The sequence below is a fragment of the Octopus bimaculoides genome, chromosome 21 (assembly GCF_046866305.1).
Source record: "Octopus bimaculoides isolate indiv1 chromosome 21, ASM4686630v1, whole genome shotgun sequence".
In the NCBI taxonomy this organism is placed as follows: Eukaryota; Metazoa; Mollusca; class Cephalopoda; order Octopoda; family Octopodidae; genus Octopus; species Octopus bimaculoides.
In genome coordinates this window covers 39,814,491-39,833,639 of record NC_142948.1, presented here as the reverse complement: position 1 = coordinate 39,833,639, position 19,149 = coordinate 39,814,491, and the positions used below count along the sequence as shown (strand labels likewise).

At 36.8% G+C, this 19,149-nt stretch overlaps 1 protein-coding gene across 1 annotated transcript in view; it reads right to left on the bottom strand.

Moving 5' to 3' along the window:
• Positions 1 to 19,149, bottom strand: part of LOC106867292 (uncharacterized) — a 277,845-nt gene that overhangs the window by 9,949 nt on the left and 248,747 nt on the right. The window contains exons 4-9 of the mRNA XM_052975386.2: positions 17,086 to 17,175; positions 15,605 to 15,740; positions 7,486 to 7,559; positions 4,322 to 4,509; positions 2,844 to 2,950; positions 686 to 827 (exon numbers count right to left, since the gene is read on the bottom strand). Coding sequence (XP_052831346.1) covers positions 686 to 827; positions 2,844 to 2,950; positions 4,322 to 4,509; positions 7,486 to 7,559; positions 15,605 to 15,740; positions 17,086 to 17,175 — 737 coding nt within the window. The remainder of the gene's footprint in view (positions 1 to 685; positions 828 to 2,843; positions 2,951 to 4,321; positions 4,510 to 7,485; positions 7,560 to 15,604; positions 15,741 to 17,085; positions 17,176 to 19,149) is intronic.

Below are 19,149 nucleotides of genomic sequence, written 5' to 3'. Positions count from 1 at the left end.
TTAGAATTTTGTGAGTGAGTGGTAGTGGTAGTGGTGGTAGTTGTAGTAGTTGGAGGTTTCATGAAAACAGCACACAAGTACTTATATAGACACTTACACAGAATCAATGTAATATACATATGTATGAGAATTGATAGAATACCAATAGATAAGAATGGAGATGAGTACCAACTCTTCTATGTGACATGCTTGAACAATTGTGAAGATCTCCATACATGGAACCATTCGTTGCCGTGTTAATATCTAAATATATATATATATTCCCCTCACATACTTCTCGACTCTATCGTCATATATATATATATATATATATATATATATATATATATACACATAGACATACAAAGTCTGATCAATAATTATCTGAACTGTTACCATAGTAACAAAGCTAAAACATGCAGAGTGAAGCCACTTGGCACAGATTGACTTTGAACTCTGTTGTGCATGCACACTAAGTTCTAATGTTCTTGCTCACTTCTGTGCATGCACAGCAGCATCCAAGGGCAATCTGTGCCAAGTAGGTTTATTCTCCATGCTTTAGCTTTGTTACTATAGCAACAGTCCGGATACTTATTGATCAGCCTACGTATATATATATATATATATATATATATATATATACACACACACACACATACAGATAAATGCTACATACATAGCAATGAAAGAGACAGCAGTGACTTACGTGAGTTGTCTATGTGTACAAATGACAAAATCAGGTTTGCTGTTCTTGTATACCACTTTACAGCTTGACTGAAGCCAAAGCCATCTCAAATCCTTCATGATCCAACGATAAGCTATCAATCCCGAGCTCCCAGTTTTAATCACTGAAAAAGGAGACAAAAAAAATCATATAAACCATACAGATACATAATAACCACACACACCTGTATATATAAACATACACATTTAATATATAGATGCATACACTCACACACATACATGCACACACATGTAAATGAGAATGATCGATTGATTTCAAATGTTTGTGTGTGTGTGTGTGTGTGTGTGTGTGTGTGTGTGTGTGCATATGTGTGCATGCCCATGTGCGTGTGTAGTTAATATTAAAGTGTTGGATATATATATGTATGTATATTTTATATATATATATAAATGTAACCACATGTGAATCGTTGACGATTTTCTTCCTCCAGGATCACACTATCGAATGTGTCCTTCCTTTTTCAAGATGGCAGAGTAATTTGGGGGAGATTTGACTGCTATCTCTTGCAATGCAAGCAGCCACACTGAGGCCACATCTGATTGTGGAAGTGATGGTGGTTGTGGTAGTAGTGGTGGTGATAGTGCTGTAGTCATAGCTACAGTGGTGGTGTTAAGTGGCGACAATTGAAACTGAGGAGAAAGAGAAGGAAAGCAGAAAGATGGGGGGGGGAGATCGTTTACTCAATGGTTGCCTTTAAAAAAGATAGGTGTAGGGAGAGGGGAAGGAAGAAGTATGGGTGGAACACAGTGGTGGTGGTGGTGGTGGTTATTTTAAAATCCTGCACAGTGTCGCAGACAAATCAATGGTAAATGGATGGAAAGAGAGACAGGACTGCAGAGAACACAATAACAGCAACAGCAACGACAACAAGAAGAACAAGAACAATGCTAAAAATCCTGTGGAACAGACAGAGAAACGGAATAAGCCAACAATATATAAACATAGAAACATGCATCGGGAGCAAATAATAATTAAGTTAAAGTCGGAATTAATTCCAAAGAAGCCGGATACGTTTTTAATTGTTCCATGTGAAGTTGACAACGAACGAAAGAGGTCTGTAATTAAAACACCGCAGGTAGATGCATGTCTTTGAATGCAGACTGACACCGCAGTGCAGCCTTGCAGCATCAGCTTGATGCAAACAGCGAAGAGAAAAACCTTGATTTTAATTAAAGAATATCAACGCTATATATAGTTACACACACACACACATATATGTATACACACACACACATATATGTATACACACACATATATGTATACATACACACATATATATTTATGTATGTGTACAGAAATACATATATGTGTATATATACACACACACACACACACACATATGTATATATATATATATATATATATATATATATATATATATATGTATATATATATATATATATATATATATATATATATATATATATATGCTTGTATTGTATGTATATATAAATTACATGTGTGTGTGTGTGTGTGTGTGTGTGTGTGTGTGTGTGTGTGTGTGTGTGTGTGTGTGTGTGTGTGTGTGTGTGTGTGTGTGTGTGTGTGTGTGTGTGCACATATGTATGTACACACACATTTGTAGATGAGTATATCTGGTGCCTGTATGCATTGATTTCTGTGAATATAGCATAATAGCACATCCACTAATTGCTTGTAAAGGATGCACCACATTCAAGTGATGTGTACAGATGCATATGGTAACAATGTGCATACAGACTGTCCTTTCTGCAATGCTCGCACATTACACTCTGGCAATTTCAGCCGCAGTTGATGATGTTTTTATTTACTTCATTTTCGTATAAATTCTGTGGACTCTAAAGAAAGAGGGAAAATATAAAGAAATACGTATATATGCATGTCTGTGCAGACTTATCTCTATGCACTTATGACAGTACATATGTACGTGTATATATATATATATATATATATATATATATATATATTTTATTCTAATTTGCACCTTTTCAGAACGATCGGATTGTTATGATGTTGCTTCTGGTTCAATCCTTGCCTCCTTGTGGTTTGGAAACTTAGGGGTTTTATATTTCTTCATCATTTTCATTGCATCAAGTAACAATGGCAAAAAAATAAATAAATAAAATACACAAGCACTTACATTCTTGATGTGCAGCTGCAAAGTATGAGAGGTCATCAGGATGCACCAGGTCATACCCTGACTTGGTCACCAGTTCCCTATCTGAATAACCAAACATCATTTTCCCTCTGGAAAAGAAAAAAAACAGAACAAGATAAATATTGCAATAAATAAACAACAACAACTACTACTACTACTACTACTACTACTACTACTACTACTACTACTACTACTGCTACTACTACTACTACTACTACTACTACTACTACTACTTGCTTGCTTACTTCAGTTGTAACATCTGAAGTAAAATAGGGTGTTTACAAGACTTCAGACTTCATCTCTACAATCCGGCTCTTTTATTTATCTTCTTAAGACATTCAAAACAACCACCATCATCACCACCATCACCATTGTTCTCATCCTCACAGTCATCACAATCATCATCATCATCAAAATGCTTGTCTTCACAATGGGACTCAGCATAATCAGTCATCATCATCATCATCGTCAATGTTGTTGTCATTGTTATTATCATCTTTATCAGTGTGGCTGTGTGACGGAGATGACAGTCATTCACCTGTCATTGGCAGGATGATAAGACCGAATATGAAATGGCCAACAGACGAGAGATAAGCAGAGGATAATAAGTTTTCAACAGTGGACAGTTACTATGTGTACGGATGTGTAAATGACCACACACACACACACACGTGTGGTATGCCTATGTACATATATATTTATCTCTACATATACATATATATCAAATATGTATATAAATAGACATACATATATACACACACACAAATGTATGCATACACAAACCCATACATAAATATATATACACACATGCATACACACATACACACAAACATACATATATATAACCATTTAACAGACTCATCACATTTGTCATAAGAAATTTTTGTAAGCTACTGTCTCTCTGGGCAGAAAGTACACAATAATCGTTCCTGATGAGCCTGTAAAGATCAGGTGAAACTAGTCAAGTTGTTCTACATTAGAGAACCATGTGATTAACCACTGGGCCTATATTCTTTAGGCTTCATTACAGTCAAATGAAGAGAAATGACAGACCCTGGCCAAACATAGGTCTTTGTCTTCTAAATCCCCAATGCTAAAACTATCTTATGCTAACTGATGTCTCCATCAATATCACATCTACAAGCTATTTAGAACTTACAAAGTATTTTAAAAGCTGCCTGTGCCAACACAACCGGTCATCACACCTTGGAAAACACCACAGCACTTTTAGAGGTTCATTTAGAAATCAAGATTACCAGCATCTCATAAGTATTGTTAAATAACACACACGCATTTTAAAATGTGATCAAAATCATGGGACTTCAGTTCAGCCCACAGTAATATCCAACCCTGATCTTAAATGATAAACTGAACTAATTTCACATGGCTGTCACAAGTCTAAATTCTTCCTTGAGAATTTCAAAGAAGACACACACATATATATATATCTATATGTTTACCTGCTGTCCATGGACAAGGGTGAAAGGTCCATTTTGTGTTTTGATTTGAATGTGAGATCTCGTGATGGAATGTCAAACAAGGAGAGGGGTCCAAATGGACAACATGTAGCAAATAGAGCCATCATTGGTTCTTCAGATTTCAAAGCTTGCCCATGGAGAATACGGATCCAGCCACTAATTTCTAATGTCTGGAAAAGAAGAAATACATAAATATATAAATGAAATGCATAAATTAAATATATAAATTGGTTTCAGATTTTGGCACAAGGCCAACAGTTCCAGCGGGGTGGGGGATTGTCAATTACATCAATTCCAGTGCACAACTGGTACTAATTTTATCGACCCCGAAAGGATGTAAGGCAAAGTCAGCAGAATTAGAACTCAGAATGTGAAGTTGGATGAAATTCCACTAAAAGCATTTTGTTAACGATTCTGCCATCTGAATTGCCTTCTATAAATATGTAAATGAAAAGCATAAAGTCATAAAATATAACTTCTTAAATTTTTAAGTGCTTCTTTTTTACAATGTGGATTGCTTTAGCATAAAAGAAGTGTTTTTGTGTTTACACTCCCAGTAAACATAATACTCAGAAGGACAGCATGAAAAAAAAACCCTTACTTCTAAAAGGTGGCTAGAGGAAACACATTTACCTACTAAACACTGCCTAAAATAAGTATTCATCCAACCAATGCCGGCATACAAAAATGGATGTAAAATGATGAATGAACAAATTCTGTTTCGCTGTTTCTATTATTATAATTGTTCAGGTATTTTACCTCCATAAAATAATTCATCAGTCACTTAGTGCTAGCATGCAACGTTATTATACAAATGCCCAACAGTCTGCTAGCACTAACTGGCTGACATATTTGTAGAGCTAATATACGATGGATGAAACAGGGGAGAGAAAATATGTTCTGGATTCTGAATGTTTAAACAATCCTCTAATACATGGAGATCTACTTACAGGACTATCTTTCTCTAGTAGCATAGAATTATAAAGTACTTTGAAAATATAGAGATTTAGTTCTGATAATGTAATGAAGTAATTTTGATATAAAGCCATAAGGATGCTGTAAGAATATCATTTTGATCATATAAGGATCTAATCCTATTTTTTACTTCTATTTCAAATCCTTCTTGATCTAAGGCTGTCCATGTGTGTGTGTGTGTGTGTGTGTGTGTGTGTGTGTGTGTGTGTGCATGTATGTGGGTGTATGAGTATAGAGAGAAATGCACATATATATGCATAAATATAGCCATATGTAATATATAATGCATACATCATAGACATATGTATGTTTGCTTACATGCACGTGTGTGTGTACGTGTATGCATGTACATTTGCAATAAGATCTACAGTAGCAGTTTTAATTTAATGTTAATATATTACAATGAATCTGATTGGTCAATAAATCTAATACCTTCTTCTTGAAGCTTACATTGTATGTGGAAATTGATTGGTCTCATGTATTCAAGATGTCTTCTGGTTGAATATTTTTTAGAATTAGTCAAATTAATATTCTGTTGTTGAAAACAAATTATACTTCAGAAGAGGTTATTATACAAGTTGAAGGAATTCATTATTATCATCCTGTTAATGTCCACTTGTCCTTGCTTGCATGGGCTGGACAAAGATGGTCAAGGCAGATTTTCTATTATTGGATACCCTTCCTGTTGCCAACCAAGGTAATCTCTCTCTCTCTGGCCAAACATATTCTTGCAGAATATTGGAAACGACACTGCTCGTATGACAGTAACAATCAATTTACAATTATCAAGCAATGTCAAGACAAGGATCCACACTCACACTCACACTCACACATGATGGGCTTCTTTGAATGTCTACTAAATCCATTCATAAGGCTCTGGTTGGCCTGGGGCTATAGTAGAAGACTATTTGCCCAAGATGGTGCCATGATTGGTTAAATACATAAAAGTGTCTTCTGATTGAAATTCCTCACTAATCTCTTTCAACTGTTTATTTGATTAAGATTAATTTCCAAATCAATCGATCAGCTCCAATTAAAAGCAACACTTAAAAGCAAGGCTATGATTGATTACATTTTGCAAACGAGAAGATTACTTTCGTCTCAGAGTGACCAACTTTCTTCCATTTTGCAAATTCTTTATTTCTGCAAAGCATTAGATTTTACTAAAATATTTAATCAAATGTTTTATGGTTTCAATGTTGTGGCTGGTTGGATAAAGTACGGAACCCCGTGACTGATAAATAAAGGGTCAGAATTTCAAATTGCTTGTATGAAGGGGATGCTTGCTTACAGCCATCATATCAACACAAAAGTACACATATACACATATCTACACACATGATGGACTTCTTTCAGTTTTCATCTACCAAATCCACTCACAAGGCTTTGGTCAACCCAGTAGAAGACACTTGCCTCAGGTGCTACACAGTAGGATTGAACCCAAGATGACATGGTTAGGAAGTAAGCATTTTAACTGCACTTCAAAAAATAATCACCAGTAATATACTGGGACTGATGTATTGTTAATATTTTTAGAATCAGCAGAGCAGTGGATTTGTAGAATTTGTAAACTGTGAGGTGGAGAATTTGAAAGATTATTAAACCATCAAGAAAGCTGATTGGTAGATTAGTAGATATAGGTGGACATTGGAGGGAAGGTTCCCTGATGGCTCTAGTAAGACATCAGATGTGAGGTGGGGTAGATTCTAAAAATTGGTAGAGCATCAGAATAGTAGATTGGAGAACCAGTAAAGCATCAGGGCGATGGATTAGCAAATGAATAATCATACAAAATCCCTTGCAGTAATATACTATAATATACTTAATGTATATATACCATTGATAGGCTAGTTGCTGCAGTGTTTGTTCTGAGATAACATCTCCTATAGATATACCGTGTTAAAAACAAAACAAATATCAGAGAGAGATAAAAAAATTTGTCCCAGTAGTGGTCAGCAAGAATGCCCTGACAAATGAATTTGTGATCAACTTTACAAATTAGTATTTAACAATTTGCATCTGTCAATCATGAAGTGAAGAGAGATTTAATGAGAAAAGGGTTCTTAAATGGAAATGGTAGATTTTTATGAGTCAAAGAGAGAAAAGGCTTCAAGGATACAGAAGAGCAAAACAAAGAATGAAAATAGGAAGAAACGTCAAGTTGGACTTACTATAAAGCCAGATGTATTGTCCAATAAACAGCGGAACCGAACTGTGAAAGACCGGTGTAAATAATGATTGTTCTCTGAAGAATAACAATTAAAGAAAAAAACAAAACAAGATTAAATAAAATCTCACAAATATTTTTAGATGAAAGTGGAAAGTGTTGGTAGTAAGGTGGAAAGTGTTGGGGGGGTAAGGGGGAGAATCTTTTGGAATGACCTGTATGTGTAATGGTACGGGTGGTGGTGGTGGTGGTGGTGGTTGTGGTGGTGGTGGTGGTGGTGGTGGTGGTGGTGGTGGTGGTGGTGGTGGTGGTTGTGGTGGTTGTGGTGGTGGTTGTGGTGGTGGTTGTGGTGGTGGTGGTTGTGGTGGTGGTGGTGGTGGTGGTTGTGGTGGTGGTGGTTGTGGTGGTGGTGGTGGTGGTGGTGGTGGTTGTGGTGGTGGTTGTGGTGGTGGTGGTTGTGGTGGTGGTGGTGGTGGTTGTGGTGGTGGTGGTTGTGGTGGTGGTGGTTGTGGTGGTGGTTGTGGTGGTGGTGGTGGTGGTGGTGGTGGTGGTGGTTGTGGTGGTGGTGGTGGTGGTGGTTGTGGTGGTGGTGGTTGTGGTGGTGGTTGTGGTGGTGGTGGTTGTGGTGGTGGTGGTGGTGGTGGTTGTGGTGGTGGTGGTTGTGGTGGTGGTGGTTGTGGTGGTGGTTGTGGTGGTGGTGGTGGTGGTGGTGGTGGTTGTGGTGATATCATGACAGAAAAAGCAATGATAAGGAAATGACTGATAATGACGTTGATGATAACATAATCATATGGATGATGATGATGATGATGATGATGGTGGTGGTTGTGATGGTGGTGGTTGTGATGGTGGTGTAAATGGTATGGGTCATGGTATGATAGTGATGATGATGATGACAGTGATGGTAGTAGTAGTGATGGTACGATGTCAGTGGTAAGGATGGTGGTGGTGACAGTGGTGATGATGATGATGATGATGATGATGGTGGTGGTGGTGGTGGTGGTGGTGGTGGTGGTGGTGGTGGGATGAAAACAAGTTACAGACATAGATAAGAAACTGTTTTAACACAGAATATAAGAAGCCATTAAACTCATTTCCATTTGAAGTGTTAACCCTTCCAATAACAACGTCCTTCCTAACAGGACCACCCCTGGTGCCATGAGCCAAAGTCTCTCATTTCAAATAAAGTGTTCATATTTAAATTAAAACATTCAATCATGATTTTTTTTTTTTTTTTTTGCTAAGTTGTACTCCAAACATCAGATTAATTTTTTAAAATTTCATTTAATTACTTTACTAAATCTTTCTAAATTCTTGATTATCTTCAGAATTAATTGAAATGTATAGGTTACATTTATTTAGAAATATAGTCTTCCAGAAAATGATGAAGGCACTAAAATTCTGCATGCTGTTGCATTATGCATGATTTATTAATGAACGCTCGTTAGCAATGTAATAAACAAGAATCTTTCCAAAAGAACTGTCAACAATACCAGAGCAGCCAATTAGCATCAGCCTATATGCAGTCGCTCAGCTTGCTAGAAATAGCAAGCAACTCTCCCAGCAAATCTAAGCCTCTCGTTTAAAAAAAGAAAGAAAAGGTAGGACACACTAGACAATGTAATCTATGCAAATAGATGAGGTTGTCATGGCTGGAATCCCTTTCATCATGGGTTGTCTTCATGAATGCTGACAAGAAGGTAAACAACTGGCATAAGATTTTAGGTAAAATCTTTTACTGTCTCTATGTCTCTCACTACACACATAAACATATAATATGCACACACACACACACATACATACATGCATACACACACACACAAACATATATATTTATATTTTAAAGATTAATGGAGAAGACAGTATAACAAAAAACATTTATTTGCACGACAGTTGTTTCAGCTTCAAGTTGCTCCCTAGTGAGTGTGAAACGATGCAACAACACCAGATGCAAAAGAGCCTCTTCAGACAGCATAATATGTTTCTAAGTTCACAGATTTACATTTCGATTTTGCTTCATGTGGTAAATGGTGATTCTAGCAGTTTGGATGCATGTGTGCTCGTGAGGAGAATTGGGATAGGGAGAAAATACAAGAATAGAAACACAAACCTATATGCAATCCCTCAGCTTGATAGAAATAACCAGAAACTCTCCCAGCAAATCTAAGCCTTCTATTTAATATATATATATATATATAATGTTTGTGTGTACACACACATGGCCTAGTGATGGGGTGTTGCACTTACAATCATGAGTTCATGGTTTCAGTTCCAGAGCCGGTGGTGCATGGAGTTCTTGAGCAAAACACTTCAAGGCGTTATGCATCTTGGTTATGGTGCAGAAGGTTTGGTGCAGCTGTGGTAAGGGTCATAGGGGTATCAGGAGTAGTGGTTTTAGGGGTGGTGGTGGTGGTGATGATGGCAATGATGATGATAATGGTGATGGTGATAGTGTGGCTTGTGGTGGAATGATACATTGAATAATGTCTGAATTACACTTCATCAATCAAAATCGCAGCGATGGTCACTATTGGAATGATATTGATAATATGTTTGTTGGATTAAAACTGGTTTAGGGGCCAAGCCATTATTACAACACACTAACATCCCTACTTTTAGGGAGTCTGTATGTGGTTGATTGACCAGCTAGATATAGCAGCCAAATTTCCATCCAATTACACTCTGTTTCTTTAGAAAGAGAAAAGATCTGTTGTATAATGCAGCGTTAAATGAATGATAGTACTGGGGTAGATGGGATGGTTATGGTTGGAACGCCTTTGATCATATGACTGCTCAATCAAGAGTGATGTGGGGCTAATTAACAACAGCTACAGCAACAAAAACAACAATATCATGAATAAGATAAGAGATTTCGAGAGAGAGAGTTGTGTTACAACAGCATATCCTGTTTCGTTTGTAATCTTGTACTAATTACATTTTACAGGACAAAGAAGGGGATGAGGGATGGGGAGAGGAGGAGGAAGGGGAATAGAAGGTCGGAGGTGGGTGGGGGTTCTGTTTTAGATTGGCTTAAGGCCATCATTGGACTGACATTTTCAGTATCACACCTAGATCTAACACCAGTATATCATTTCAAATCACACCTTAATTAGTCTGAGGAAAAAAAAAAAAAAAGGCAGGAGAAACAGGATACATGTCTGAAAGAAAGGCAGGGTGGTCATATCTGGAATAACTTTGATTAAAAGATATATTCATTAACAACTGAACAAGTATATTTCTTATTGTTTACTTGTTTCTGTCACTGGACTCTGGCCAAGCTGGAGTTCTGCCTTGAAAGCATTAGTCAAGAAAATAGCAACTCCAGGACATGTTTTTGATTCTGGTGCTTATTCCATCAACCTCTTTGGCTGAACTGCTAAGTTACGAGGATGTAAACAAACTAACACTGGTTGTGAAACAGTGAAGGGAGGGGGGAAACACAAACACATGTGTATACATGCACACACACACACACACACACACATGTATGTATATATATATATATATATATATATATATATATATATATATGACTGGCTTCCATGGAGTTTCCAGCTACCAAATTTATTCATATGGCATTGGTCGACCTAGGGCTATAGTAGAAGACATTTGCCCAAAGTGCTGAGCTATGAGATTGAACCGAAAATGACATTAAAAAACAATGGCACCAATTAACGAACTAATTAGGGATAATCAAGGAATTCCTTATAGAGTCGTTGAAACAGCATGAAATAGCAACATCAACAAAAGTACTAATTAGCCACCCCTTCCATGATCATCACCACTGTTGATACAAATTGCAGAGACAAGCACTTTGTGGTCATTTGAGTTGCAAGAAATACTAGTTAAAACTTTCGCTACTCACACAATACTACCTTACCAAAAGAAGGATACATTGGAACAGCTCCGATTCGTAAGCCTGCTAGTCTGACTTGTGATTAAAGAACACTAGTAGTAGTAGTAGTAGTGATCATCATCTTTTGCATCATTACAATACAATAAAACTGTTGGATGTGACTGCCACAGTCCACCACCACCACCACCACCACCACCACCGCCACCGCCGACTCTGCAGGAATCAGTTACTGTTATCAGATTTAGACATTTTCTAATGGAACAGGAATGATAATAACATAATGAGATATAACCCCAGATATCTCTTGGTATCGAGAAACTAATACTGGAAAGATAATATATCTATATACACACACACACACACACACATATATATATATACACACACACACACACATATATACATTATCATCATCATCACTGTTTTACTGTTCCCTTTTCCAATGTTTCCGTGGATCAGATGGGATTCAAGGAGGCAGATTTCTTTTACAGTCAGATGCTCTTCCTGTCACTTGTCCTCATGTTTTCAGGCAATGCTAACATTTCTCCAAGGCCAGACATGTTTTTACAGAAGATTGGAAATGAATGACAACCACTTGTAAGACAACTGCCAAGTGATGTCATGATTAAAAGACACAAATTCACACACATACTATCACACACACACACACACATGTGCCTACTCACACACACACACATATAAAATACAGTTTCCATCTTCCAAATTCGTTTGCAAAGCTATATCGGCCATCCTGGGGCTAAACTGGAAGAAACTCATTGGAGGTGTCGTGCCAAGAGCATGAGGTGGCAAAGCAAGTTTCTCAACTACACATCCTGCACACACACACACACACACACACACACACACGCACACACACACACACTTATCAATACATGTCAATACAAACACAGAGGAGCGTAATAACAGTTGTTGGATTGGAGTTGATAATGATAGAATGAAGATAATGATGTTGCTGATGATGATGATGATGATGATGGTGGTGGTAGTGATGACAATGATGGTGATGGTGATGATAATGACTGTTGTAGAGGTGATAAAAATGATGATGATAACAGTGAAATAGGTGCAGTCCCTCTCCCTCTCTCTGCTTCTCTCTCTCTCTCTGCTTCTCTCTCTCTCTCTGCTTCTCTCTCTCTCTCTGCTTCTCTCTCTCTCTCTGTCTCTCATCCGCTGTAGTGTTGGTGTGATCAAAGTCCATACATCATCTTCAGTCTGATGCTTAAGTAAGGAGAAACACTGACAGGAACAAATGGCTTTTAGAAGCAACTGATAATGATGTTGTTGTTGTTGTTTACGACAACAACAACGGCGGTGGTGGGGAGGCGGTGGGAATGGCGGTGGTGTAATGGAGACGATGATAATGGTGGAGATGAAGTTAATCATTGTGGTGACAGTGGTGATGATGATGATGATGATGTGAAAGAGAAAGTGAAAGCATGTGTGTGTGTGTGCAGCAGGGGAAAGGCTGACAGACAGACAGACACACAAATCAGTCAGAGAGACAGACAGACAGACAGACAGAGAGGAGTACAACCACCACCGACCTCTGCTCCCTCAACCCTCCACTGTAGTTTCCAGTTACATGTTTATCTTCTACTGCACTGACCCCCACCCCCACCCCTAAAACCCTCTCCTGCACAATTATGACCAATACAAGCATGAGGCACCACCACCACCACCACCAATTTGCAAAATGAAGGATTAGATAGAAGGGGAAGAAAAGGGGAAGGGAGTCTATGATGGAGTTGAGGGTATAGTACGGAGGGGGTGAGGTGTGATGTGGTGGTGTTGATGACTGCGAAACATAATCAGTAGATTAAGTTTCAATACCCTGGCAATATCCAGAATGTAGAATGGATAGCATTTCTTAATAATACACAATATACATATATCTATATACATATGTGTGTGTGTGTGTGTGTGTGTGTGTGTGTGTATATATATATATATATATATATATATATCTATATATATATATATATTGATGGTGTAGTCTTGTTAATGTGCATATATAGATAAGAGATAGCTAGCTAGATAGTTAAATATTTATGTATATATGTGTGTGTGTGTTTGTATACATATGTACATACATAGTTATCTCTATTCATCCATCTCTATCTATCTCTGTCAGTCTGGCATTCTCTCTCTCTCTCTCTCTCTCTATTTATCTATCTATATATATATATATATATATATATATATATATATATTTATATATATATATATATATATATATAGATATATTTATATATATATATATATATATATATATATATATAGATATATATATATATATATATATATATATATATATATATATATATATATATATATATATACACACACACACATATGTGTGTGCGTGAGTGAGTGTGTGTATGTACTGAGAGTGACTCTGACCTTATCACAAGAGACTGGCGGGTGTAGTCACTGAATCTCTAAACATAGAAGGACAACAACACGTTTTTGGTGGGATCCATACTAATTACGGAAATATTAATCAAAACGGGAGGAAATTCCGATACACAAAAATGTCTAAACACAAAAGACTGATGTCCATCGTTGTTCTGAACCAAATTCATCATAAAACCCTGGGTGGGGAGTACAGTATATATAGACGAAAGAAGGCCATAGGTCTATCATATGTTGGTAATTATGACTGTGGTGGTGGTGTTGGTCGGTGGTCATCAGAGACGGTGGTAGTGCTTAAAATAAAAAGGTCTTGAATTTGTTTCTTAGCAAGAATTCGGAGACTGGTTGGCAGCAATTAGAGTTAGGCAAAGTAAACTCGTTGACTTCAATGCTGCTCGTTAAACACACAGGGGATATGTAAATAACGGAAACGTTTATCGTTAATAAATCAACTCGTTTTGCTTTGCAAGGAAATCACTAATCACTCTTTGAAAGAGATTTGGCCGTTCTTAACATCTAGGTTAATTATTTCATCGAAAACTGGAGTCTAATTTAACGTGATTCAGACGCTCCATAGATATTCAGGCAGTTACATGTGTATATATATGTGTGTATATGTGCATGTAGATGTGTGCATGTGTAGATGTGTGCATGTGTACATGTGTTTGGTTGGTGTTTGTATGTGCGTGTTGTAATGGGTGTTTGTAGATGTGTGCGTGCATGTGCAGAGACTTGCTTCAAATAGTTTTATGTATTACAAAATTAAACAAAAATAATTTCCTTATGTTTCTGCATGAACATATGTGTGTGTGTGTGTGTGTGTGTGTGTGTATACGTGTTTACGTGTTTACGTGTGTGTGTAAATGCACATATAGGCAGAGACTGATATGCATATTATATATTAACACATGTACATCAATAACACACACACACTATGTATCTATATTTATCTATCAATTCTCTCTCTCTCTCTCTCTCTCTCTCTGTAGATATATATATATATAGATAGATAGATAGACACACACACACACACACTGTATTTATTTGAGTACAATGGAATCTCTAACAATATGTGCCTCCTCATCACCACCAGACACATATTTTGTAAGAAAAGAATCATTATTTTTTTTCTGTTTTCCATTATAGCTGTGTGGTTAAGAAGCTTACACTTAGAGACTGTGTGGGTTCAGGTTCAGTCCCACTGCATGGAATCTTGGGAAAATGTTAGCTACAACCCTTGATCAACCAAAACCTTGTGAGTGAATCCATAGAGAGACCGTATTGAAGCTCATTGTGTGGGGATATGTTTATATTCTCTCTCTAAATTAAAGGGTTTTTTAAAAAATATTTTGAGTGGTGCTAAGTGTTTTGCATTTTTTATTTTTTATTTCATCTCTATATACGTATGTAGTTGTGCATAATGCTTTAGCTGAAACCCAGACAGAATGCCCTGGGTGCTGTTTATGTGGCACCAGCCCTTGTGAGAGGTGATCCTGCAGCTCCCAAAACTAAGATCCCTTTCAACCAAGTGATGCTTGGGAGTTAAGAGGGAGGGGTGGGGGTGGAGAGGAGCTTTATTCACCTTTTGAAAATGATTTTTTTTTCTACCTGTATTTATTAATAAATGTAACTTTTGTAGAAATAATTAATGCAGACATTCAAGGAAGAAAAGCCTAAAGTGTGACATTCATTGGACTTGGATCTGGAACCATGGAATGAAAATTGAAACGTTTTAATCAGATGGTTATATTTGTAATAGAAAGAAGAAGAAAAAAGGGGGCAGAAGTTGGGGGGGGGGTAGAGTAATGAAATTGTTTCTTGAAAAATATCATACCAGGAAGCATTATTTCGTGCAGTGTAAGGTTAGTCTTGTCTGGAGGAAGACTTGAGTTCCACAGCAGTTGGCGCTTGAATTCTTCTCTGTCTTCGGAGTGAATCAACTCCATAACACTCTGGTGAATGATGTCGGACTGCAATATAACAAAAATACACACATATCATCATCATCATCATCATCATCAGCATCATTTTTAATGTCCACTTTTTCATGCTTGCAGGAGTCAAATGTAAATGGTTGAGGGGGGGGGGGGGGGTCTTTCTATATCTGAATGTTCTCCCTGTCACCGGCCCTTGTTTTCAAGTCAGTTAATATTTCTCCATGACCAGACATGTTTTTATGGAAGATTGACAAGAAAGTACATCCCTTGTCTAGTGTCGACACTTTCTCACAATTATCACAATGGACAAGAACACACACACACACACACACACACACACACGTATGGTGGACTTCTTTCAATTTTCTGACGACTGATTCTGCTCACAAAGCTTTAGTCAACTCATGAGAGAGGATATTTGTACAAAGTATCACACATTAAGACTAAAACTGTGTGGCAGGGAAGGAAACTTCTTACCACAGAGCCATGTTTGTGCCTATTCGTGTGTGTGTGTGTGTGTGTGTGAACTTCATTCCAAAAGGTTTGTGTTGTGTTTTTCTAAGATATTTTCTAAATAATTAATAATTTTTCAGAAACTCTTTCTTCAAATATTGTCTGTATCTATTATTTTTGGCAAAAGCTATACACACACACACACACACACACACACACACATAAATGTGTGAGGATTTGAAGTCGGACCTTAAATTTCAATCTTTTATGGATAGATTATTCCTTCTAGATGTCTCCACAGTAGTAGATAGTGCCAAACTAGAAACATTTATTTCTTACAGTTCTATATTTAAGAGATGAGGAATTATTTACATTATTTACATTATTTACATTTGACGGATATTTGTCCTCATCAAGATGAGGACAAATATCCGTCAAATGTAAATAATGTAAATAATTTATTTCTTAGTCTCATTATAATTCAGGATACAACCAATTCTCTCAGATTTGACCCTTTAGCATTTAAACTGACCGTATCTGAACAGAATATTCTACTTGTTTTATGGTCAAACTGGCCAGATCTGGCCTCTGACACCTACCCTACAATGTCATTCTAAAAATAGACAGTCACACCATCGAAATCCCAAAGCTATAGGATAAAGCTGTGTCTACAGGAAATGTTGGTTCGTACCCCACAGGAAAACTTTTACGATCCAAAAAAGTGGGGATGGGTTCAACCCAATATTTACTTGCTTATTATCTATAGCATTATGTACTTCAAGTTCTGCAGTTAAAAACAAATTATTTCTTTTGTTTTGTGCTTTTTCATGATCATAGATATCTCTTCGTTGGGAACAAATCAAAAATATTAATTGATTTTTAGAGAGGAGAAAATGTAAAAAACATATAAGAAAGCAAGACTTACTTGATGGAATCCGAGGTATTGTTCCACAGTGCGGGAAGCGAAGAAAACCTCTCCTTCACAGGTTACAACAAACAGAAATCCATATAGAGCCTACAGAAGAAACAAGTCATCATCATCATCATCATCAATGTAATTAAGGATGGTAGATTGGTAGGATTATCAGGGTTAGACAAAATGCCTTGTTTAAAACTGAGGTCAAGACTTGCTGAGGTCAACTTTGCTCATCATACTTTTTGGAAACAGTAAAATAAAATACCAGTCATGTACTGGGATCAATACTTCTAATTAATCCCTGTCACCTCAATTTCAGGCTTTTAGCCTATATTAAAAACAATTTCTAGCTATTCATGTTCTGGCCTTGGACCAACATTTGAAACCCTTCTTCGTAGGTCCACTTTACCTTTCATCCTTTTGGGGTCAATAAAATAAGTACCAGTTGAGCCCTGGGGGGGGGGGGGTCGATGTAATCGACTTATCTCCCTCCTCAAAATTGCTGGCCTTTTCCAAAAATTTGAAATCATTATTATTATTATTATTATTATTACCAATGCTGTAAATTATTATTGTGGAACTCTTTCCTTTCATAAGAAGCAAAAGAGCATAATGCTCCAGCTTGGCCAGATAAAAACAGACCAACACTTCAGTGGTCAGTGGTAAATAAACGATTCCTCCAGCCCTTGAATGGCCTTTCATAGATAACTTTCTCTCACCAGCAGATGTAAATGTCTGTTAACTGGACCCTGGAGTTTATGAAGTCTATTTCTATGCATTGAATCCATCGATGCTGTAATCCATGGGGCACTCACACGCACACAGTGACACACACACATATACACATACAGACAGATGCACACACACACATATACACAAAGCACACAATATAAATTTCTCATTCCATCTTATATAAATGAATGATGGATTCACAACCAAGAAGTAAAGAATATAAAAAAGATACAAACAAAAAAAACAGAAAAGAAAATAATAAAACAACAAAAAGTCATGAAGCAAAGAAGAAAAATAGGAAAAGATTGAAGGAAAAAAAAAACTGAAGTAAAAAAAAATGGCAAACCATTGTCAAAATAATACATTTGTAATATTTTTAGTATCGGTGTGATGGATGCTTTATTATGGATATGAATACATACTGGTAGGTATGTGTGTGTTTGTGTGTACATGTATGTGTATACATATGCATATGTATGTGTGTATATGTGCATATATATATATATATATATATATATATATATATATATATATATATATATATAATATTTATATGTACATACACATATATTTACATATACATACATACATATGTATAGATATATATGTACATATATATATATGCATATATACACATACACACACACACACATATATATACACCCCCATATTCTTAGCTTCTCCATTACTTTTCTCTGATTTCTTCAACCCATACATTGTACAATAATTGCACTTCCACCCGATTGCCATAGAACCACCTTTCATAGGGTAGCATTGGTGTGAGGGGTTGGCTGGGTGGGTGATGGAGGAATCTTTGAATGGGGTTTCACATAAACCAAGTAGAATTGTATAATAAAAAGGAACACGTGTGTAGATTGAAACACACAGTAAAATACACATAGGCACACTTATCCGTACCTACACACTACACATACAGCATCATCACATTTGTAGAATGTGAGTGTGTGGAGATATATCACCATCATCATCATCGTTTAACGTCCGCTTTCCATGCTGGCATGGGTTGGACGATTTGACTGACGACTGGTGAAACCAGATGGCAACACCAGGCTCCAATCTAATATATATATATGCATGCACAACATATACACAAGCATATACAAATATATATTGATACATACAGATATGCCTGTTCATTGTATTATTGTATAAGTGGCTGAGTACTTCACAGTCTGTTAAATCATTTACATAAACCTCAGACACAGTCACCGTAACAAAGTAGGTGACAAATATGACAGGCTTCCACATAGTTTCTGTCAATCCAATTCCATTCAGAAAGCTAAAATTCATCCAAGTTTGTAGTAAAAAACACTTGCCCAG